This window comes from Penicillium robsamsonii (genome assembly GCF_028829455.1).
Source record: "Penicillium robsamsonii strain IBT 29466 chromosome Unknown utg000001l_segment0_segment0, whole genome shotgun sequence".
NCBI lineage: Eukaryota > Fungi > Ascomycota > Eurotiomycetes > Eurotiales > Aspergillaceae > Penicillium > Penicillium robsamsonii.
The window spans coordinates 3,606,201-3,629,318 of NW_026643219.1; the positions used below are offsets into that span (position 1 = coordinate 3,606,201).

A 23,118-nucleotide genomic window follows, 5' to 3' on the forward strand; every position below is an offset into this window, starting at 1 on the left:
GACTGTATCCATTATCATGAAGAAAAGCTTTGTTGCAACAGTGGTACATGACCAGGCTATGTCTATCTAGTGCAGGAGCTTAGCGAATCTGGCATTCCACATCCTCTGGTAGGTTAGAGCGGTTCTCATCGCTCCTAATCGGGAGTGCCTTGTCGCAGCATTGTGCAAGGCTTGCTTTTGGACCTGCGCTACCTGTGGTAGGACTGAAACATCCTCCAAATGTTCTTTGTAACCTTGAGTCCGTTTTTTAGAATCATGAAAACAGGATAGGAGGAAGAGATAGGTAACACCTTCGAGGCAAGTATTGCATTCGATCTCTCCTGCGGAACGCTGAATGCTGAACGCTGCAATTGGGCACTTGGGCAGTCACGCATTTAGGCAATTAAAAGCAAAACTCAAATCCACCTGATCTGACAATCTGATGGGCATAATCAAAACAATCGAGTTCTTGTTTCATACCTATCCGACAAAGGTCCCCCTACCCAGGAGAGTGACAGCCCGTTTTTATCACACGGTTGCTCGGCTTGCGGCTTTTATTCTTTGAATCAGTTAAATCAGACCTCCTTTTCTATTCTGCATCCTATGGCATCTCTTCCAAAATTCGATGATCTCCCTCCTGTCAGGGGAATGCCGCAAGGTTGTGCATGGGGCATCTTCGACAAAGATGACAAGAAAGATGTCCTGGGCACCCTGAATCTGCTCACCCCAGAAGTCGTCAAGGATGCTGTTGCGGAGGTTCGCCAAGGCGTGTCTATTTCTTTAAAGTGAAATGCCCTTCACAATCTCCAAGACATGAACCCTAATACCACTAGTCTAGTTGGCCCATTGGAAGCATCAAGATCCCCGGATTCTTTCGAAAAGGCCTCTGTCATAATGTCATGAAGTTGGAAGACCCAGCATCTGGCAGACACTTTGGGTTTGACGATGAGGTACTGTGCTGTCTAGTCATTCTATGTCCCACTAGAGCTAATTGATTCCAGGTCGAGTTCAATACCCAAGCCAGTAGTCAATGGGATAGTTTCGGTGCGTCCAAGAACTCTGGGTTTTGGAGCCAAAAAAATTCACTCCCAACCAGTTCACTTCATGCACCACCCAACCGGCCTCGCTTACAACGGAGCAAACCCAACAATCGAAGCATTTCAAACTCCCAAATATTCCCAGAATCTTCCAACACTAGATCGTAAGAATATTTAACTCAACCCAACCTGGATACCGAAAAAGGCTAACGCAGAAAAATAGACTGGCACCAACGCGGCTGTGTGACAGGCCGAGGCGTACTAATCGACTTCAAGGATTATGCGCAGAGCCACGGGATAAGCTACGACCAATTCTCCGGTTTCCGTATCGGGGCCGCTGAGCTAGAAGCAGTGGCTTTCTGGCAGGGGGTAACCTTCCAAGTAGGAGATATCCTCCTCATCCGATTCGGCGTGACAGAGACGTTGGGTCAAATGACTGGCACAGAGCAGGGCGCTGCAATGAGGAGTGGAAAGATGTGCGGGTTGGAGGGGAGCAAGAAAATGGCACGTTGGCTTTGGGATAAGCATTTCGCTGCTGTCGCTAGTGATAACATCGCTGTTGAGGCTATGCCACCTATCTTCGATGGTGTTGAGCAACCTACCCATGAGCTTGTGTTGCATCAGTGGTGTCTTAGTTTGTTGGGTATTCCGCTTGGTGAGCTTTGGGATTTGAAGGCGCTGGCTCATGCTTGTAGGGCTGGTAGGCAGTATTCTTTCTTGCTTACTTCGTCTCCGCTAAATTTTCCTGGTGCTGTTGCGAGCCCTCCTAATGCACTGGCCATTCTGTGAACAAGGGGACATTTTCACATGTCAACGGTTTCAATAGGCGTCAGTTTATAGAATTGAATGCAAATGAACTTTCCGGTGACTTTTATTTGGAGATATTTAAGGTCGATGTTCATCTCAGCCCTTTGTCCCGAGTCTGGGGAAGGGTTCGGGTACCCACTTTGGGCTCCACCTGGGGCACATGGCTTAGCTCCTTGTTCTGTGGGCCCTAATATATTTACATCTAACATCAATATGTGCCGTATTAGTGATTACATGTATGCTTCTACATTCATACAAGCATAATGTCAAAATCAGCTTCCCTTGCAATATCCTTCCACTGTATATCGACGTGCGATCCAGCTGCTGCCCGTCGGTCCCACAGAGCTTGAACAATTTCAGATAGTACATTAATATTTTGGATCCCGTGCCGACTTTTGCGGCCAAAGAATGCCAACATGCGATCTTGCAGATCCGGCCGCTCGCATTCAGCTGCAATCACAAAGCCTGCCCAATTATACGAATGGCCGCCCTTCTCACGCGTGAGTGCATCGACGGATTCAAGCTCGTGGATTGCTTTCTCAACCAAATCCTGTACTTCGCTCAATCTTGTACCACGCAAAGTACGGCGGAAGTATATAATTGTCGCATAGTAGAATGAGGTCAAAGCGTGTTGGACAATGATCGAACCTGGGGCGTCTGGGTTGCATGGGGATGGAAAGTTCAAGTAGAGCTGAAGTTCGAGTCGGTCTAGTTCTTCGATAGGCAGCTGTGTCTGGAACTCAACAAGGGTGGTGATTTGAGCGAGTAATTGGACCAGTGGTACTGTAATTCCATGCGATTGTTCTAGGTAGTGATGGGAATCGGAGGGGCCATTGAGGAGCGACATGAGCCGTTCGGGCACAGGAAGACTGCATAGTGATGAAAGAGCCAAGTAACTTTGGATCATCCTAGCAGCAGTTGGACTTTGGATCCAGTCGCCATGGAGTTCGTTCTCTAGGAGACAAAGGCATCCAGCGACATGTGCTCTCCATCGGCTACGGCGCCCAGACATACCTTCAGCCGTGATGCAAGTGAGTACAGCAGCTAATGATGGCTCATCTAGGCAGTTAGCCCGCTGCAGGCTTCCTCGCAAATGACGCAGGGCCAGCTGGTCATGGTGGACGGCGATGGAGTGGTACCGCGCATCGTGGCGGAAGTGGGAAAGGCTGAAGGCGGAGGAGGCACAAATGGCATGGAATATGGAGAGATGAATATTCGGCTCTGTTGGAGAGGCATCGAGACCTTTCAGAGCTAGAGGTAAAAACACTGTGCGGCAGGGGTTGTCCGGGGTGTCGATTAGGAGCATGTTTCCGCTGAGAAAAACAACCCAGTAGTGGACTAACTCAATCTCTGCTCTTGGGAGAGTCAATGGACTCATGGAATTCCAAAGGACACTCTCATTGCTTCGAATATTTGACACAGGTCTGCCGTAGTCGCTTGGTTCTGACAGCCTATTTTTGGGACTTTTGTGGTGAATGACATGGGTAATTCTGTTGATAGAGATGTCATCAACCCGATGATTGAGCTTTGGTAATGCTGTGCATGATTCCTCCTGAATTTCAGACGGGGATCTTGCGGTAGTAGATGATAATCTATCCCATGTTGGCCTCGGTGAAGCCAAGTCACCATCTCTATCGCCAACTGGTGAGTTAATCAAGTCCGACGAGTTATGATGTGTATCTTCCAGATGTTGGATTGGAAGTGCATCTTCTGGGTTGGATAGATCAATACGGCCTGCATCTTGAGTCTCAGATCTTGAAAAAGCCGAGAACACCGAGAATGGACCTCGTTGTTGGGCGGAGCCGTCCCCCGAGCACCCATCCAATTCAATCAGCAGTGCCGTCACAGCAGCAGATGACAACCCATGGTCCATATCTGGTGCTGGGGATCGCAATTTGCGTCGATGAGAGCAGCCCCCAGGGATTCGAGACCATCCTAGGCGTAAATCATACCCTTTGCAGGTCCAACCGTTCTGCTGGCACCGCCGACAGTGAGGGCGTTCCTCGTCACACTTCACTCGTCGGTCTCGACAAGTCCAGCATCCAGTGAAAGTCTTGGTGCGTAGTTTGGGTACTTTTGCATTATTTGGTGATATGTCTGGCATCGCCAAGGATCTAGAGATGGGTGAAAGCTCTAACGCGGGCGAACCGAAATTATTCCCCATTTGCCCCCTCGGCAGTCGCCGGTCCCTGATCGACGCCACATGAACGCGGACGTTGACTGGCAAATATTTTGGATACCAAAGACAGCCTCATGTCCTTGTGTTAAAATAAATGCAAATGTGTTTGAGTGTATTTATAGGGGTGGAAATATTTCCATCAAAACTTGGTGTTTAGTACACATGGGAATCAAATGTTCCAAATATATATCAGTAAGCTAGCCTTTCTCGGAGAATTTTTACTATCTTACTAGCTTCGATTAATCGGAAAGCTTGATCCGAACATTTGTTACGGTCTACTATATACATATTACTCCAGGGTATGGAAATTTATGCAAATGAATACCTCCAATTATAGTCCCTAGCATTGAACCTCATCAGTCGAGTGATAGAGATCCATACTCAGACTCAGTGACTGCGAAGTTTTGCATACCAAAGAAGTCCTTCGTTTGATCTTTCTTGTTAGTTCTTCCTATTAGTCGCATGGCTTTGCGCTATATAACCCTGGGGAACCGCGTGCAAAGCACGGTAGAAGTCGTAGCCCAACTGTTTGCAGAGGTCCGCGATAATTTGGATTTTTTTCCAAATTTCTAGCAGCAGTGACGATAATGCAGACACCATCGCAGTCCTCTTATTCCGAGCAAGTGGAGCGAACATCTCGCCCTCCCCCTGGACACGGCCGTGGGTTCCGGACAGGAATAGGTAGGATTTCCTAACTGGTTTATACACCGAAACCATTCGTAAGGGGCAAGTGTTCTTTGAGATTAGCCATAGACTATATGATCGCATATAATCTGCAAATTGAAAACTGGAAGCGATATGACGGTATCAGACAAATGAAGCCTGCACGTCCGGGTGTTTGGGGTGCCGTCCACGGGCCATTTGGCCGAGGGAACATGCTCGCATCTCTCTTGCGGTATTAGGAGCAATCCTCCAAGCCCACCGAATGAAGATTGTTCCATTCTGTAGCTAAAATGTCAGTGGGAATGTGAAGCTCACTTATGAGACTGGGTCAGGATTTATGAGAAATTGTCTATTGGAAGTCACTAGCAGCATTAAAATACGTTACCGACAGACACTTGCATGTGCCATAGTCAATTAATCGCAGGTATGCAAGAGACTTTTCTATGTACACAGAAGAAATACAAAGTACAAACCCAGTTGCACATCCCATTCCCAACCCACGCATAAATGCGAAACATAATGCTTGAAGCGCCGGAGTGAAGAGACCCACAGGGGGGAATAAAAAAATAGTTGTAATACATCGCAGATGGAAAGACAAAGCGAGGCGGCTAGTCGTCAACCGCCAGTGTCATTGAAGGGTGGCGTGGAGGGTATGGAGAATCGGATAACCGAGAAGCGGAGGAGGATAAAATTGGCCATACTAGCAATCTAGAAGAAGGCCTTTCGCGTCACCTGTAGAGTCACAGTTAGCAAAAGTCAGATAGCACACCACAATGATATACATACAGCCCAGGCACCGGCAATGGAAGCCACAATGCCGCCAGAGATCATCATCGGCTTAAGTCCGCGTGTGCTCTTGAAGACCATGCCACTCAATGCGCCAGCCACGATGCTGTTAGATGCATCGTGCTTGCCTCGCACAACTCCGAGGCCGGAGTTGATTCCGTTGTAAACCATAGCCACAACACCAGCCGAGTTTCCGAGGAAGGGACCGCGACGGGTAACCGAGTTGAGCACAGCATTAAGACGAATTTTCGGTGCTGCCGTAGCTGGTGTCTTTTTCAATCCTTCTACAAGTCCCCATGCGCCTCCAGTAGCGAGTGCAACGAGGTAGGTAGTTCCGGTACCATAACAAAGGTCGTCTGACCATCCACGGGATGGCAGCACTGATCGGGAGCCGGGTAGGTTATCAAGGGCGGAGTCATCAAGAGAGAGATAATCGAGGGTATCCTGGTTCAGACCAGCCAGGGGATGGAGGCGAGAGGGATCGGGAATAGCGACCTCGGAGAGGAAGGATGTGGCATCTTGCGCGCTTGAAGGGTCGAAGGCATCGGGCCCTTGGTTTTGCTTGCGGCCGCTGAGGGAGTCCCAGATCGACATTGTGAAAAAAGGTATGATAAGATAGAGGATAGGAGATAAAATTACAAGGACCTAAGAAGAAGGCAGGGGCGGATGACTGGAAAAGAAGTGATGACCCTGTGCTCGCAGCTCCACTGGCATCGGAACAGCAAAAACTTCGGTCCCGTGACTTCCGGTGATCCAGCGGAGAAGAGTTTGACCGATGAATATGCGCTTTTCCCGATACAGAATCCCACTTTTATCAGTTTGCGGCCTGAGGCATCGCGGGGAGCATAAAAATTAATCGTTGGGGAGATCTTTCGCGCGGACCGTTATCCAAGATACCGAGGCTTGTATAATTTGGAGCTATGAATGTTGGTGATTCATGTCAGGTGCAACGTGTCGTATCAACTGAAATGGAAGACCTTGCGCAGAAAGTGCAATTGTTCTCGGAGAAAACTCTCCGAGATATCGCCAAAGGCCCATTGGTGAAATTCACACTGACATGCCAAGAGACTGAGTAAGTAAAGTATATGTTCGACTTCATAAGAACCAATTTTGTTCTAATATTTCAAAAGAAAGGTGAACCGGGTATGGCAGTCGTTGGTTCACACACTTTCGACAGCATCTATCTCGCCACCCCATTCTGCAGAGGCGTGTAATGCTGCCTCTGCTTTTATTGATGCTGCCACGAGGTCACAATGTGATGCAACTAAACAGTTGATTTTCTCACAAGAAGCATGGCTTTCAATATTCGATATCTGTTTGACTCGATATGAAGACGCTAAGCCAAAGCCCGTTAAAAAACTCCTCGCCTCAATCATTGCCATCCTAGCCAAACGTCACCAAGGAGCGACAAGAGAAGCCCTTCAAACTGCAATTATTAATGCCCTAACTCCTAGCATTGTGCTTGGGGAGCCTCAGTCACGACTCAAGGGGTCCCTAGTGTTTCTGGAGACATTCATTAGAAAGGATGCCCTGTTACCCAGCGAGTTTATCCCCTTGATTCGCCAGTGGCTTTTGAAGAACACAGATAGATGGCCGACCCTCTTCGCCAATGATCACGCAACTCTGTCTCTAGGCGAATCAGGCCCCGCTTTTGACATTGCGTCTGGCAGCCTGTCTGATGAACTAGCAGCAAGGATCTTTGTCCTGGGGCTATTGATCCAAACCAACAACAGGACCATGGCTGTGGCTGCTGGCAACTTGCTGGCAATGTTGATCCAGAAGATGAAGGCTGAAAGCTCACCGGAAAAGCTGTCTGCGATGTGGGTAATCCCAGTGAGACGCACAGCACTGCAAAACATAGAAACGCTGGAAGATGTGTCCAATAGGCTCCTGCAGCCTCTGTTCACCATTGACCCCAATGGCTTCAAGATCTTCCTTGACACCCTCCCAGTCAAGAGCCTTCTCAAAGGTGATATGACCGATGCGCCTGAGGCAGAGTATATGGTTCTTTTCGCTGCTCTGCAGATCGGCAAGAAAATCAACTTGGTTCATGAAGACTGTGAGTAGCTCCGTGAATCTAGGTTTATTGGAAACTGCTAATATGCACAGATATTTTCAACTTTGGCAAATCGAAAATTGACGAAAATGAGGTGTTGGTTATGAAAAGCGCCGTTATCGGTAACTTTCTCCTACACCGCGAGCCCAATATCCGTATAGCGGCTCTCTCGCTGTTGATCACGGCTTTTTCCACGGTCAAGCCATTTACGGTGGGGGCAACGAAGGCTATCCTTCGCGGACTCCCCTCTATGCATGCCGAATCTGATGCACATACCCGAGGAGAAGTTCTGAGTCTGACACGCAAATTCTTTGTTCGTCTAAGGGGTGGCATTGTCAAAGATGAAGATGTCGCCGAAAAGACAGAGAAAACACTCAACAAGTCAGCTCAAGGTCAGGTCAGAAATGAATCTGAAACCAAGGAGTTCCTAAAAGATTACCTCAAGCTATTGGGTACCGACTTGCGTTTGGCCGCCTCGTATCCACGCCACATCACTGCTCTCAAAGCCCTGAAGCTCCTGCTGGACTCCGGTCTTGATCCACGATTAGAGGTTAAGCTTCAAAAATCAGAGATGGAGAATCTTTGGAAAGTTCAGGTCGAAGTTTTTGATGCTCACCTACTCCGCTTGTTGATTGATCTCCTGCTAGATCCATTTGAGGAAGTTCGTCAAACATCGCTTTCGATCTTGAGTTTGTGCCCTCGAGAGATTCTGCTCAACGGCTTGCACAACAAGACAGATCAGGAGTCAGCTGTAGGCATGCGGCTGACAGATGCAATTACCCGAGCGGAAAGCCTGGCAAGTAACACAAGCAGAGCTGATCATGCTGATACTGTTGCTCGTCTATACCACATCATCTTTTCCGCAGCACTGCCAGCCAACTCTGGCCAACCGGCTTCTGACTGGTGGACAACTAAGGCATCAGTTGTTGACACAATTTTGAAAAAGCTTGAGGAACGTCTTCTGAATTCAAAGACCCTTTTCAACTCCGTCATGCGTGAGGCACCACTTCATGGATATACGTCCGGTCTTAGGTATGTTGTGTTGGTCCTTGCATGAGATAATATTGCTGATTGCAATTCCAGGTATATTGTCCTTATGCCAAGCTTCCACTCCCTGATATCTGATGGGTCGGGATCCGCTGCTTGGCGGTCTGTCCATGACCGAATTGTTGCAATTTGCGATAAGATATGGCTCGAGGCGAAGCCTTTGCTGTGTATCGACTCACCTGAAGGTCACTCGGATGAGCCCACTGAGGATCTGAACGTGGGACCCAAGGATGCCCTTTCTTATTCCTGGCGATCTCTTCGTGAAGCAAGCCTTTTGCTCCATGCCACTCTGGTAAACACTAGTTACGGGCCAAGCGGCGACCACGGCCTCAATTTGGCAGATTTTGCAAACATTGGAGGCGTGAGCTTCACACAACTGGCTGAACTCCGCCATAGAGGTGCATTTTCCAACGTCTCGCAGACGTTTGCTACATGCTGTCAAAGATGCAGCGCCTCGAAAGATCCGTCAATCCGAGAACTTCCTAGGAGCTGGTATCAGGAAGCTAAGTCCACTATCTTTGACTCGGCATCCCAACTCACCCGTCGGTCCGCCGGCTTGCCTGCATTGGTGACAGGAATTGTTGGCTCTGACCCCGGGACTGCATTTTTCAATGAGGCCATTAATGAACTCCACGAGATCTCATCCCTTCCCGTGGAGTACGACAAAGAGAGACAATACTTAGAACTGCCCCAAGTTCATGCGATGAATTGCCTGAAAGATATTTTCACCAACGCGAAGCTTGGCCCCCATACCGAGCCATTTATCATGAAGGCACTGACGCTGTCTGCCGAGCGCCTAGGGTCGCCAATCTGGGCCCTTCGAAATTCAGGACTGATGCTCTTCCGTGCCCTACTCACAAAAATGTGTCGAGTAATTCCAGGCGCTGGGCCTGGCTTCGGAGGTAATTCCGGCTCAGAGCCAGGATCCCGGATAACATTCCCCAAGTACCCTGGTCTGCTCGAACTGCTCTCTGGTCTTCTTACAACGACGCAGGGTGAAGCAGCTGAGGGCACTGAAATTATCACCGAGCGGGTGTTCCCTGCACTGGAACTCGTTGGTGACAAAGTCCCTAACTTGGATGATCCTACCGATGAGATGCTCCGCGGATTAGTCCTTGAGCATCTGAGCAGCCCGGTTTGGGGTGTTAGAGAGCATGCAGCCCGTGTATATGCGTCGTTGCTCACTAGGCAACATATCCCGGATGATTTATGCACTCTTGTTAAGCTTCCCTCAAAGATCACCGAGAACTATGTTCATGGTGTTGCGTTATGTGTGCGATATGCCCTTCGTCGGTACTCATTCACCACCGATGACTTCTGGACATGTGGGTAGACTGAACAGCCCCTAATAATACTTGAGCTAATCGCTTACTAGCAAACCTTGATGGACTTTTCACCACGCTGCGCACCGTTTTAGAAGTCCTGTTCCATGTTGGAAAATCGCCGACTGTGGCAGGCGAGCTTGTGGAAATTCTCAATGGCACCCTGGAACGTGCGATCCAAGCACAGAGCGAGGGTAAGTGGACATATATCTGAGCAAACAGAAGGGCCAAACTAATCAATATATAGACCAAGTTATTTCTTTTATCAACGAGATGTTCAAGGTTCACGACCTCAATGAGATTTTGAGATTTGTTTTTGACGCTTCTCAAGCCGGTTGGAACCTCTCCAGCACTGTTCGAGCATCTGCCCTCCTTAGAAGAGCGCTTGCTTGGTGCACAACATTGAGAATGCTCACTTCCCAGCAGTGGGAGCAACTCCCACAATTCTTCGCTGGAGTATCGCATTTCGACGCAGATGTCGCTCGTTGGATTTTGGAGCAGCTCCACGAGTCAATTAGTGAAGACGAAAAGTACAAACAGCCGTTGGCTAACTTGTATTCGTCTGTGATTTTGGGAGATAGTCGACCAGATGTGAAAACAATGGCCGCGTCCAATTTGGCTTCGATTATGGAGAACTTGATATCCTCACAAGTTGATTCCGTATCAAGTATGGGCCTTCCATTGGACGCTATCGCAAATAGCTTCCGCCCCGAAACAGATATCACAACTTGGAACCGAGAGGCAACGGACGCTGAGCTCCGACTTCGAGGCTGTCTACTGGCAATCCGGCTGTCTGTTGATCAGTCAGCCGTGTCCTCATTTGAAGATGATGTCCGCAGCTGGAGTATCAAGCTTCGCTCTGCCTTGAGCGAGGAGACGGTGAGTTTTGTCATGCATTTGTCCTGTAATCGAGTCATCGAGCTAATTTATTTCATTTTCTAGGAATTCACAACCCGTTTTGCTGCAGCTACCTCTGTTGGCAGCTTTTCACGAGCTCTTAGATCCTCCGGTTCCCAGCCATGCGTGGATGCGGTGCTGCTGGATGTCTATTTGGTCTTGTATGACATGCTTAATGATGACGACGACGAAATTCGTGATGTGGCTGCATCAGCTGCCTCCTGGGTTTTGTCGCACTCATCCGTTTCACCCGACGCAGATGTGACCCTGGCGCCTCTCAATGCAAGTGCCCTACTCGCCGACTTCATCATCGATAACTATTCAGATTCCGCACTCCTTGGGCAACGAGTTCTGCGATATTTGACTGGCCAAGAACCAAGGATCAGTGGATCTGACGAATGCCGTCACTTAGTTGACGTGTCGGACCAGATTGCAGAGTATCGCCAAGAGAGTACTGTCCTCTTCGTGGAGGAGAAACAGAATCTGTTTATTGATGATGCGCGCGAAGTTGAGGTTTGGTCGCGAGCTCTCTTGCGGTTGACTCGCTCGACGTACACTCAGCTCTCCTTGAATGAAACTTCTGCCTGGGCCTATGGTGGCCTAACACATCTCTGTTCTCTGGTTGGCTCTGAAAAAGAGCCAGATGGACTTCTTGGTTGGGTCTCAAAGCCCGAGATCTTCAACCTAGGTCTCCGTATTATTGTCATTTCTTCTGCTCTCAGCTCGCAAGTCTTCCAGGCGGAGAGCCTGGGGTTGCAACCAAATGCCTTCCGGAAATCTCTTGAATTCCTCTTAGATGCAGGGAAATCGTCATCAATCCATGAGGATTGGTTATCAAGAATTCAGGCTGGATTGGAAATGTGATATTTAATGTGAATCGAAAATGAAAAGATAACTACATCAGATAGAATATTGAAACACCTCATATCTGGTTTGCCATTGCGAGTCTGCTCCTTCCTATTTAAGGTCTTGAATTAACCCTTCTCTTGACACACTTCATTTTCCTCACTCTTTTTATTCTCCTGCGCTCTACACTATTCTACCATTATTTGACGTCCACGGATATCACTCCCATCACCTCGAGTCACTCTTTCACTGCTTGCACCATGCAGGACAACGTTCTGATCGGGGTTCTTCTGGCGGTAGCATTCGTCACGCCAGTCTTCGTGTGGTTCTTCTACCTTTGGTATCGATCGCATATCACTAAAATGCACCAAGAAGGCCAAATGTTCGACAGAAGAAACCGGGATCGCGCTCAGGCCAACTATGAGCCCGCGAATGCATCCCACAACCCCGTAATTGGACCCTACTTTACCCCTCGCGGATGGGTTCGCCCAAAGACCCGAGGATTATCTCATGTCCTGCATCCGACACAGTATGTTCACCCTCGGCAGCCGATAATTGCCAGTGTCCCGAATTTTGACCAACATTTCCAAGGACCAAACCGAGCGAAGACCCATAGTCCTCAGACGGTGAACCAACAGCTGAACCCATTATCCAAACGGCAGCAAAGGAAACAACGAGCGCTACTAAACAAACAAAGGCAGCAAGAGCAACAGCAAAGTCAGATAGAGCAGGGGGGCAAGCAGAATCGGAAAAACCAGCGGAAACAGAAGAATAAAAGCCAAGGCCAGAACCAACAGAAGTCCCCCACTGCCCAATCTCCCAAAGCCAAGGGCGAAGACGAGCAGAATAATCAGCAGGGAAACACAGAAAGACAACATGACCAAACGAGCAACCATCATGGTCCAAGTGGCTGGGTAAATGATCGAAGGTCATGGGACAATCAACACAATACTGAGCAGAATGATAACAACAACCACTGGGGCAGCAATTCCAGCAATGACCACGGAGGGCAGAGAAATAGTGTATCACATTCCCCACGACGAAACTCACGAGACAATCAGAACAATAACCGGAGCCCTCAATGGGACAACAAAAATCAGAATGACCACAGGAACAACAATCATCAGCATGGATATAACTTCAAGCGCCAGGCGTCCCCAGATCAAGTGTCAAGAAACGAAGTGGATTACCGTGGTGGCTGGGGTCAGAGTGACGATGGTGCACAGCAAAACAGCCATTCACGAAGCCACCATTTCAATGAAGACCATCATGACCGCATCGATGGATGGGGAGACGATGTTACAAAAAGTTACTGCAGGAAAAGCAAAAGTTACCGCTATGCATCCCCGGAGGGAAAGTCAGGACGACCAAGCCCCAACCGTGACTGGGGACACAATGACCAAGGGGAGCGGGGAAACAGCCGCAACAGGCCTAACCCCTGGGGACAGACAGAAGAACAACGGGGTAATGAATCACGGAGCCAAGATGGCAATATGCATCGGGAAAAAAAGAAGAAAAAAGAGAAAAAAGAGCGCTGGCAGATTGAACTGGAGGAGAACGAGAAGAGGTGTCGCAGCCGAAGTCCCGCGCAAGGCTCAGATGCAGAGGACACGCGTAGTCGGGCTTCAGGCTGGAAAGAGAGACAGAAGTGGTGAAGCCAGGGTCTTTTCCGTGGATTGGGGAGTTTTCAAGATATTATGGATTCCTGTTCATTCACACATGATATATGTGTAGTCGATATTTCTTTTTATATGTGTTGTGCCCCGATCAATCTGTATCTTATAGGAGACTAAGGATATCTACAAATTTTGTTCTAGGACAGGTGATGAGCATTGCAAGTACCCGCCATGAAAGAATTAAATGAGGTGTCTCATATGAACAAAGAAGACGATATAACCACTTAGGGTTACCAAGTCCTGCTAAAGTAAGAACCTTCCAACAAAGAATCCCTCGTCTCTATATTTTTGGTATCGCCCGCTTTTCTCTTGTTTCTTTTCGACTTGCTCTCCATATATTCCATGGCGACTGACACATACCCCAACTTTGATAAAAGCGATTTTAAACATGATCTTCTTCTTTTGACACAGGAAGGGATCCACAGGTATTGTCCTGGCGGTCTTCACCCAGTCAGTCTCGGGGATAAATTCCAGAATGGTCGGTACACAGTGCACCATAAGCTGGGCTTTGGTGATTCTGCGACAGTGTGGCTTGCAAAGGATACTGGGTATTATAATCCTTCGGTTTGAACTACACACGGTAACTAACATACCAAAGTTTCCATGGACATGTTCCCGGATATCAATGGGTCGCTTTGAAGATACTGGCCGCCCACATTAAGGAGCAGACGGAGATTCGAAATCTGCAATATTTGAGGGACGAATCAGAAGGTGTGCTGTTCACAAGATGTATTGTTAAGTTACTTGACAGCTTTGTGCTCGTGGGTCCGAATGGGATACATCAGTGTTTGGTGCTTGAACTTGTTGGCCCTTCCTTCAAATCGATCCAACAATCTTATATTGACTTCAACAACTACGCCCACCATATCGGACTCGATGATGCTAAGTTCAACAACCCCACGCATTGTCCTGAAATTGAATGTCCTCGTATATTTGAAATTACCAAACGGCTTTTCATGGCTTTGAGATTCATGCACGGCTTGGGCATGTGCCACGGAGGTGAGTTTTCTAGTTTCCTAGGTGGATGATCTTAACTCTAATAAAGAGTTGAGCTGCATTGGCATAATACTTACCGTCCGTTAGGTATAAATGGAGCAAACATTGCATTCACCTTTCGCAACAGCCTCCGGAATGTCACCGAAAAAGAAGTCTTTGAGGTTATGGGATCGCCACGAACGTTTCCACTGGAGCGCTGTGACAGGATACCTCTGGGTAAAGGGCTTCCAAGAGAGCTTGTTCAAAGTGCTCAGTGGAATGGATATATCGACGAAGATCAATATGAGATTCGTCTGATTGGCTTTGGGAAGAGTTTCGTCCGAGGAGAGGAGCCAGATAAACTCGAGCAACCAGTCCATCTGCGATGTCCCGAGAGCATCATGGGGGATATGCTTGACTATCGTCTTGATCTGTGGCACACAGGGTGTTTCGTAAGTGTTCATCAATGGACGGAGCTCGTCGATGTGACATATACTGAACGATTCACGGCAGATCTATCGGCTCCTGATGTATGAGCCCCCATTCCCCGACTCGTCTGATGACTATGAATATATAAGGAACATTGTCGGGTTTGTGGAAGACTTACCAGTTGAGTGGGAGTCAAAACTGGAGGAACTTCGATTGATTTCTGAACAAAATTCTGCACCGAAGAAAGCTCGGGACACAGACAAAGGAGCAAAGAAAATAGAAGCTACCCAGGGCACTCTGCCAGACACTTCAGCACTAGTTGAAGAGGGCCCAACAGCGGAAGAGTCCTTAGCCAAAGATGGCAAATCAAGCGAGGGCCAGCACACTGGAACTACTTCACAGCAAAGAACGCTCACAAAATTAGCGTCAGCACTGTCCCTGAAGGGAGTTTTTGACAAGAAAGCCAACAATCTGATGCTGGCACCCTTACTGCCAATAATTGAAGGGTTCCTAAGATTTCGACCATCTGATCGCTTGCCACTCTTTGCAGCAACAGAGTTATCAGAGTCAGCGTTGCTGCCGGTGCTAGACGAGTACCTTCCCCTGGTAGTTGATGCAACAGAGGGCAAACCAGAGCTTCCAAACAGCGATGCGCCACCGCCCCTTTCAGACATATCCCAAAAGCCTCCACAGATACAGCCAGAGACCCCAGTAGGAACACCCGAGCAGTTTGTCAGTCCTGAACCGCAGCAGGCACAGGAGCCGGAAGGGTATCAAAGCGCCGAGAACGCCCAATTGGACGCGCAAACAGGGACCTTGGACCAACTGAGCGATCAGAATGACCATCATTCAGCCTTGCCTGAAATCTCTAAGAACCTCGAACAAGATCAGCGTGAGGTAGGGGATGGGATATCAGACCTTCTCCACAGCCAGGGAGAACAGCAGCCGGAGTTATCAGATGTTTGTCAAAGCGCCGAACAAGCCCAGCCAGAGGCGCAAACAGACACATCGGACCTGCTGGGTGATCGCCATGAGCCTCAGTCGGCCTCGCCAGAAATTTCTATGAATCTTGGACAAGATCAACTGGAGGTAGTGGATGGAGCACCCGGCGTACTCGACAACCAGGGTGGACAACAACCAGAAATGTCGGAGATCCCCGAGAGTTCCCATCACTCACAGCTAGAGTATGCAGAAGATTCAGCGCCCTCCTCGGACGACGGCAGAGAACAGAAACCTGGAGGTCGGAAGAGACTCCGTTCACGTATAGGAGGGCTGTTGAATCGGAGCTGGAGGCCATGGAAGAGGCGTCGGAAGTCTTAAGGGATCTTGTATAGTAACATACCAAGGCAGCGGGGAACTACTGAGAGGAATTTTATGAAATGGAAACATGACGTGTTGGTTGATGATTATGGGCTGGATTATGAAGATTTTTGTTTTTACACATCTACTTGGTTTTTAGATTGGAACGGCGCATGTCAATTTGTTCTCGTTGTTCTGATTTGCCAGTATTAGAAAGGAATACATAATCAGCGAGGTAGGGAACTTCCTAGGCTGAGAGCCTCGTAGAAACATTGTGTATATATTGGCAAGGGGAATCACTATTCACATACACATATGATCAATTATACCAAGAGCAAATATTTCTATATCCATGATCTGTACGCCAAAGAATGCAGACGAGGAACTTGTAACAGAACGGGTAACGTGTACAAGCAATGAGGTCGCGAGAAGCGTATGAAAACAAGTCTATCAACGTGGAAAAGACGATGATGGACTGTGCCAAGTATATTGGCAAACAAGAACGCAGAAATGTGCAGAATTCGAGATCCATTCTCGAAAGAAAAGGGGTGGGTTGAACGCAGATTCAGACGCGTGGAGTATGGTCGCGGATTATTCCGGGGGTCTGTAGCGGTGGAGCCGAAAGTCGAGGACAGAGAAATGAATGACGTGCGAAAGTGAGATCATCCCTGAGCGATGGGCCATCCATCAACATATTTGAGGGGATTGAATCCAAGGAAAGCATCCTGTGGTTTCATGCGTCAGATCAGATACTGATGACGTTCATATGTATGGTGCAAGGGATAACGAAGGAGGATCTACAGGGGTGCATGAACCACGAAAATCGTGGCCCACAAGTCTAGCAATATCTTAGTGTGAGCTTACCTGGAATGCAATTCCAACGGACGTGTTCACTGTGATGAGGTCAGTATGCAGTTCGAAAACGGGATTTGGGAGTTTGGGGGTTTGGGGTAAACGGACAGTAGTGGTAGTAAAGCACATCGGTATCGCCATCACGGATCACAGCTTGCCCGCCTGGGGCATAGGTCTCTCCGTTCGAGCCATAGACAAGTTCGCCGCCGCCTTTGACAAGATCCGTACCGGTCTTGTCTGTGAACGGCCCACGGGGACTGTGAGAGCGTCCAACACGGATGGAGTACCTGAAGTACGTAAGTAAAGAGCAACAAGTCACTAGATTATCAAGACTTACTCTTGACCAGCGGGTGGCAGATTATCTTTCTTGAGATTGCAGCAGAAACCATGGCTAAACCAGAGATAGTACCATCCATCATTGTAAGAGATAAAAGCACCCTCAATGGGATGGGGGCCGCTCGGGTCACCACAGATGTTGTTGGCCATGCGATTCGGCGGGGCAAGCGATTCAGGCTCCCACGCCAGTTGACGCTCATCGGGTTCGGCAGTGCTAGCTGGAGAGAGGAGGTCCTTGCTCAGTGGAATTTGGAAAATTCCATTCCAGTAGCTTCCAAAAGTCAAATAAGCATCTCCATCGGGAGTGACCAAGGTGCTAGGGTCGATTGCATTTGACGCAGTGTAAGGATAGATCTCCGATTCGTTGCCTGTGCCCGTCTCAATGACAGAACCATGGTCATACCAGTTGCCCGGTCCGGGAGAGTTAGAGGTGGCCACGCCAACAGCACTAGTACGGCACCCGGCCTTGCTAACACTGTAATAGCAATAGTATGTGCCGTCGACGGCGATAACGGTCGGGGCCCAGGGAGCGGAACGATCACCCTTTGGAATCACACTCTTGGCATCCAGAACACTGCCGACACGCTTCCACGGACCGGCCATACGAGGCGCAGTGTGGATGAGGATGTGTTCACCGACATGATAAAGATAGTATTCATCGCCCACACGCAGAATAGTGGGATCATGTGTATGTTGCTGTGTCTGACGAGGAGAAGGAAAGGGACTTATATCTTGGTTATGTCCCAGATCTTGCAACTTCTGGTCATGTTCAAAGGTCTGGTTTCTTCGATTGATATTCACGCCAAGACCGACGGATAAGAAGCATATTAAGGCAAGGAAAGGAAGCATCTTAACCCAGCGTCGAGGGAATTGTTTCCAGAAAAACCGAGAAGACCAATGTTGAAATTCATCGTGATAGCCAGACGGCGATATCGACCGTGATAAGTGACCGGCCCTGACGATCATCTTGATGGATCCAGGCACTCATCGTTTTCAATCGAGACACGGCGTTGCCACCCTAGTAGGGTGGAGTTCGTGATGCAGGCAGGACAGGGAGGGAAAGAATTGCGAGACAGTCCACTGATCATTCAATAGAGGCCCACAATTGGACATACCTGCAAGGTTTTGGAATGCCCAGAGAAGAAGTTAGTTCTCTAGAAGATACAGATGGATCGTTCGCCTTGGCGCGATGGAAGCGGAAGGATTCGCAGAGGATTCGTGGCACAAAAGCCGAATCACTGTCGGACCAGGCTGTTATGCAATTAACCACCGAGTAAGTCGCACAATTAACGTCATATGTACAAGTAAATTGAAGTTGACAAGCAAAGGAGATGAGGTCGGTTGCAGTGTCGATCTTTTTTGCTTATCTCACGGGAAGTGATGGGTCAGCATCTAGAATGTGTCCATCTCCCGTCAAGACGAAAACGGATATACTATAAACACTTCTAGGAGCTAGCCCTTTTGCCCTCTTGAGACCTTTACGAACAATATAGCCCTGTAGGGTCGCAGGTACCTAGGCATAGGTAAGACAAAGCCCTCCAGGGCTACTACCTTTATACAGAATGGCCAAGACTCAGATAGTTGAATATACTAGATTTGCATTTTCAGCGGCAAGTTAAAAAAAACAGTAAAAGATATTCCCCAAACGCCAGCGCCAAGCTCCAGAGCATAAGGATGATGTATGGTCGTCTATCGAGCCACGATCTTGTCCACCTCATCTTTGGCTTCAGTCCATGTCTCCAGATTCTTCCGTGCCCAGTCTAAGTGGCAACGAGCATATGCGACCTAGAAATTCATAATTAGTCATAGTCTTAAATCATGTGGGGGTGCCATGCATACCATGTACCGTCGCAGATCGGCTTCTTTGTCCTTTTGGAAGCGCTTCAGATCATGCAGCACGCCCGCGCTCGCATCCTTGACGTCCTTTTCGGACACTTCTAATGCGTGCTCCAACTAAAAATTGAGATTAGTTTGAGGAATGTGAGAAGTCTACTCCACTGTCCACATACCTGGATTAGGCTTTCTTTGGTTTTTCCAATCTGGTCCCGACGTGTTCGTTCGGGATCCACATCTGCGAACCCATGAATAGCATGGCTGATGCGACCGAAGATTTTGTTCGCTACGAAGGTCCCGCTGGATGACTTCCGATGAGCGGGAGAGCCTTGTACTGACGGGTCAGACCTCTTGATTCCTCCAGTCTGCGACCCAGATGGAGGGCTGGTGGAATCGTCGTGAGATCTGAGGCCTGAGTCGGCTGACATGGCCGAGCTATTGCCCGCGTCGCTGGCGGATGAGGTTGACAGAGAACGAGGCTTGGTCCCTCCAGATTGAGGGCTAGTGCGGTTGAGATACTGCTCAATGCGCTTGGCTTCCAGTTCACTGCGCTCGAGGGAGTCTAGTAGGGTTTTTTTCTTCGACAACTCATCGCGAGTCATCTCTTGCTGTACCCGCTTGAGGACTCTGTATCGTAGAACTCCTCGAACAACACTAGCAAACTGAGCACTCTCCCGCATAGGTTCTGCAAAACTCGCGCTCAAAGCCGAGGATAGTTCTTCGGTTTCAATATAAGAAGTATCCGCAGCCTGGCCAATCCGCTCAATGGCAGCAGCAACTGTTGGTGACTGCTCTGAAAGAGAGAATCCGTTGTAGCGCGCTCCCAGCTCCATGAGATCGGCTGAGAGCCCAGACAAATGCGAGAGAGTTCGTCGATTTACTTTCTCAATGTTGCCCTGCAAAAGTAGTTCTAGCTCCCGCGTAGACGCTTCAAAATTAATAAAGTAAGGGTCCAGTTCTTGCTCGCTAAGCTTGCGTGACTCGGGAGGGAACCGCCCGAGGACCTCAGGTCCTGGGAACGAAGGCGCCTCTGGCTCACTCGGTGATGTGGGCGATACTGCGTTTCCCCCAGCTGTGGTAATCCCACCACTGGGCTTGAGTTTTGCGGATGCAGACGGAATCGGGAGCCAGCCATGGGCTGGTGTGGGGTTTGCGGGATCAAGAGGTGGCGCTTTGAGGTTATTCTTTGGGACCGATGATGCAGGATGGGAGCTTAAAACCTCACTCTGCGCAAATGTTAGTAAACTAACCCTTGATAAGGAACATCCAGCTCGAACCCACCCAGCTAACGTTGGGATCAAGGAATCTCCACCACACCCCATCTTCGCGGACCTCCTTCATACGCCTGCAGCGGTTGAGGAACACACTAAGCATGCGCTTTCGGAGATCTATAATGGCCGCATCATCTTTGGCCCTGGTAGGTTTGGCTGCATAGTCTGCCATGCTATGCTTCTCGGGAATCGGCGGAATGACCAAGGTGGGATGCAAATTGACAAGGGTTTGTCGCAATGATGCAAACTCGGAATATCGACGGCGCACCTCCAGATCCTATCAACACTCAGCATTGTACAGTTCTCCAGCGAGCACCATTCTCATACCGCAGTCCGAATTGTGTAAACAATAAAGCCCCCGCCGCCCTCATGATTTTTCCCAGCATCCGTGATCAAGATTGGCATCTCTGGGTTTTCGTAAAGGAGCTGCTCAATCCGGCTGTCATAGACGCTCTTCCGAGGGTATTGTTCACTAGCGGCACCATACTCGGCCTCATCCTCGGGATCGCTGAGGTCTTCGGGATGGGTGATGTAATTTGGGGGCTCGCTAGTAGAGTCGCGACTAGATGGAGGGGTTGAGTCATGTTCGTAGAGAGCTAGCTGGTGTGAGATACTGCAAAGGCAGAAGCGTTAGGCTAGGAGCCAAGCGGAGAGCTTACGAGGAGAGAGTGCGGCTGAGTGGAGGGAGTCAGATAGGCCAGACTGGTGTTGGCCAAAGGCCCCATAGGGATTGTTATCTTCGTCGTTCCACATTATGAAGGTATGGAGACTTGATAAGGTCAACTATCACCGGAACCTGAGTTGGAGAAGCTGTGCCTGGGGATCTGCGGGGGGGCAAGTCGTGGTGTGGCTGGTGCAGGGCGGTGTTCACGATTACGTCATGAAGAGGCTTGTGCTGTGAACAGAATTCGGACAAGATACTTTAAAAGGACAGCTGAGGAATTCAAAGTGAGTTGATATATGTTTTTTGTTCCAGAATACAATGGTTACGATAGTTCCAGTTTGAACCCCAAGTTTTGCGTCGGTCGCAGAACGATGATCCAAGAACGGCTTATGTGTATACCGATGTAGCGTTAAACCACTACATTAAGATATTGTTCTCATGGGGACTCAGTCAAGCTTAATATATCCACAAACCAAGAAAGTTACTCAACACAAACATTTTGAAAGAGACTTCATTTGATGGTAACCAGCTATTACACAGGCAATGTATGGCCAAGGTCGCATGTATGGCTCGAAGTCAAGAGCCTCGAATGCAAACATTTGCAAGGTCCTAGAAATCATAACCGGTTCCCCATATCCCAAAGCTTCAGATATTGCTCCACGGTGCCCTAGACAAGAATCAAGGTCCACAAAGTTTTCTCCTGCCATCAAATGACCCTCATATCTCATATCTCGGTGTTTCCGCGCCCCGTGTCTCACTTCCGATCGGCATCCTGAGAGCTTGCAGCGTCGCGTCCGTTTCGTTTCACCCGCTCCGCAATGCGCATCGCTGAAAATGCCGGCTCCATTCCGTTAAATGAGCTCTGAGCACGTCGTAGAGATGGCAGGGGCGGCAGGGGCGGAGATTGTGGAGATTGTGGGACAGATAGAGAGTGAATCCGGCGACTGGACTCATCTGGAAAGAAAGTAGGGCTATTGTCAAAGCTGGATCGATCTCTCAGACCCTGAGTAGCTTCGCTGATGGTAGACGAACGGTTCACGCGATAACTTTGAAACTCATGAGGGCCAGGAAGTGTGATGTTAGCTAGGTTCTGGCGGCGTTGACGTAAGTTGAAAGGGAATTCGTTGTTGATGGAGCCACTGACAGAAGTGAGGGCGACGGACTCGAGGTCATCTGTCTGGAGGCGGTGGTCAGCTGGCTTATCTGAAGTGTCGCTACCAGGCCCCAGCATAAAGTTGGGAGCAGTGGTATGGGCGAGGCGTAGTCCGTGATGAGCATTTGCAGAGTGAGAGTTGCGGCGAGAGACTCGAGCTGAAAGATGGGGAGAGTGAAGACTGGGACCGAGATCGAGAACACTGATCTCACTTTCGCTCAGGACTGCGGTACGGGGTCGAATGGAGGTTCGCATCGAGTTTGGGACGGTGGGACCAGGTTCTCCCAAGCTTTGAGTTGAGATGGGAGTCGCGTGTCGGGGTGATACCTCATTAGGTGGATGATACTTGGGATCCATGGACTCCATCATCTTGAGACGCAAGATCTCAAGCCTCAGAAGCTCGAGTTGGTCACCGGCGTTTTGGAAATCCAAGTGTCTATCTGCGTGCTCGGAGTTGATCTTTGCGATCACTGATTTGGCAGTGGCAGGACTGATGTTGAGAACCTCTGGATACAATTCAGCTATATTAGGATTGAGTTGGCGTGGCTCATGTTTGAAGAGTCCCCGACGTTTCGGAGAAGGTACAGTGCGTTTCATCTTATTATTAGTGCGTGGAGGTATGGTGGATCGGTGATTGAATTGAGTGAAGCGTGGCAATTGGGAATGTAATTGTTTAATGGGGATAAAGTCGCACGCACTCAGCCCTAATATGGAAGGAGCGATTGTAGCCCTTTCCTTACAAAAGGCCAAGGCCCTAAGGCCATAACCTTCTCCTCTCTATGTACATATCTACGTGGTAAATCTTCATAGAAACCCAACACAAATCATCTGTTCATACTATTCATCTAATAACGGAGTCACTAAAGAGGGTTTCTCGGTCTAGGTTAGATGACATGCGTTGCATAGCACGTATTTCGATATAGGACATTTGAAGTCATAAGACTCAATATAACTGATGCTAAGGATATTATTGGTTGTCAATCTTTCATTGGCTTCACATACCCTCTTGTA

The 23,118-nt window shown here is 48.9% G+C and overlaps 9 protein-coding genes across 9 annotated transcripts; 4 read left to right on the plus strand and 5 right to left on the minus strand.

The window, feature by feature from the left end:
• Positions 1 to 582: 582 nt before the first annotated feature.
• On the plus strand, positions 583 to 1,805 carry N7447_001430 (uncharacterized protein; the record flags this gene model as incomplete). Its single annotated transcript, XM_057225706.1, has 5 exons — positions 583 to 764; positions 818 to 929; positions 981 to 1,023; positions 1,076 to 1,180; positions 1,240 to 1,805. The coding sequence occupies 5 exons, from the start codon at positions 583 to 585 to the stop codon at positions 1,803 to 1,805; spliced, it is 1,008 nt and encodes a 335-aa protein (XP_057089722.1).
• Positions 1,806 to 2,073: 268 nt separating this feature from the next.
• On the minus strand, positions 2,074 to 3,927 carry N7447_001431 (Zn(II)2Cys6 transcription factor; the record flags this gene model as incomplete). Its single annotated transcript, XM_057225707.1, has 1 exon — positions 2,074 to 3,927. One exon carries the CDS (start codon positions 3,925 to 3,927, stop codon positions 2,074 to 2,076), a length of 1,854 nt encoding a protein of 617 aa, XP_057089723.1.
• Positions 3,928 to 5,373: 1,446 nt separating this feature from the next.
• Positions 5,374 to 6,045, minus strand: N7447_001432 (protein transporter TIM23; the record flags this gene model as incomplete). Its single annotated transcript, XM_057225708.1, has 2 exons — positions 5,374 to 5,397; positions 5,452 to 6,045. 2 exons carry the CDS (start codon positions 6,043 to 6,045, stop codon positions 5,374 to 5,376), a joined length of 618 nt encoding a protein of 205 aa, XP_057089724.1.
• Positions 6,046 to 6,419: 374 nt separating this feature from the next.
• Positions 6,420 to 11,637, plus strand: N7447_001433 (Armadillo-like helical; the record flags this gene model as incomplete). The annotated part of the gene is made up of 7 exons (XM_057225709.1): positions 6,420 to 6,523; positions 6,582 to 7,510; positions 7,561 to 8,539; positions 8,591 to 9,879; positions 9,930 to 10,070; positions 10,124 to 10,755; positions 10,819 to 11,637. 7 exons carry the CDS (start codon positions 6,420 to 6,422, stop codon positions 11,635 to 11,637), a joined length of 4,893 nt encoding a protein of 1,630 aa, XP_057089725.1.
• A 242-nt stretch (positions 11,638 to 11,879) lies between these two features.
• On the plus strand, positions 11,880 to 13,274 carry N7447_001434 (uncharacterized protein; the record flags this gene model as incomplete). Its single annotated transcript, XM_057225710.1, has 1 exon — positions 11,880 to 13,274. One exon carries the CDS (start codon positions 11,880 to 11,882, stop codon positions 13,272 to 13,274), a length of 1,395 nt encoding a protein of 464 aa, XP_057089726.1.
• A 363-nt stretch (positions 13,275 to 13,637) lies between these two features.
• N7447_001435 (uncharacterized protein) lies at positions 13,638 to 16,019 on the plus strand (the record flags this gene model as incomplete). Its single annotated transcript, XM_057225711.1, has 4 exons — positions 13,638 to 13,843; positions 13,894 to 14,294; positions 14,379 to 14,722; positions 14,784 to 16,019. The coding sequence occupies 4 exons, from the start codon at positions 13,638 to 13,640 to the stop codon at positions 16,017 to 16,019; spliced, it is 2,187 nt and encodes a 728-aa protein (XP_057089727.1).
• Positions 16,020 to 16,660: 641 nt separating this feature from the next.
• N7447_001436 (putative endo-arabinanase) lies at positions 16,661 to 18,152 on the minus strand (the record flags this gene model as incomplete). The annotated part of the gene is made up of 4 exons (XM_057225712.1): positions 16,661 to 16,723; positions 16,863 to 16,891; positions 16,959 to 17,137; positions 17,188 to 18,152. 4 exons carry the CDS (start codon positions 18,150 to 18,152, stop codon positions 16,661 to 16,663), a joined length of 1,236 nt encoding a protein of 411 aa, XP_057089728.1.
• A 723-nt stretch (positions 18,153 to 18,875) lies between these two features.
• Positions 18,876 to 21,043, minus strand: N7447_001437 (PX and BAR domain-containing protein; the record flags this gene model as incomplete). The annotated part of the gene is made up of 6 exons (XM_057225713.1): positions 18,876 to 18,971; positions 19,026 to 19,139; positions 19,196 to 20,245; positions 20,301 to 20,567; positions 20,618 to 20,886; positions 20,950 to 21,043. 6 exons carry the CDS (start codon positions 21,041 to 21,043, stop codon positions 18,876 to 18,878), a joined length of 1,890 nt encoding a protein of 629 aa, XP_057089729.1.
• Positions 21,044 to 21,708: 665 nt separating this feature from the next.
• Positions 21,709 to 22,704, minus strand: N7447_001438 (uncharacterized protein; the record flags this gene model as incomplete). The annotated part of the gene is made up of 1 exon (XM_057225714.1): positions 21,709 to 22,704. The coding sequence occupies one exon, from the start codon at positions 22,702 to 22,704 to the stop codon at positions 21,709 to 21,711; it is 996 nt and encodes a 331-aa protein (XP_057089730.1).
• Positions 22,705 to 23,118: the final 414 nt, after the last annotated feature.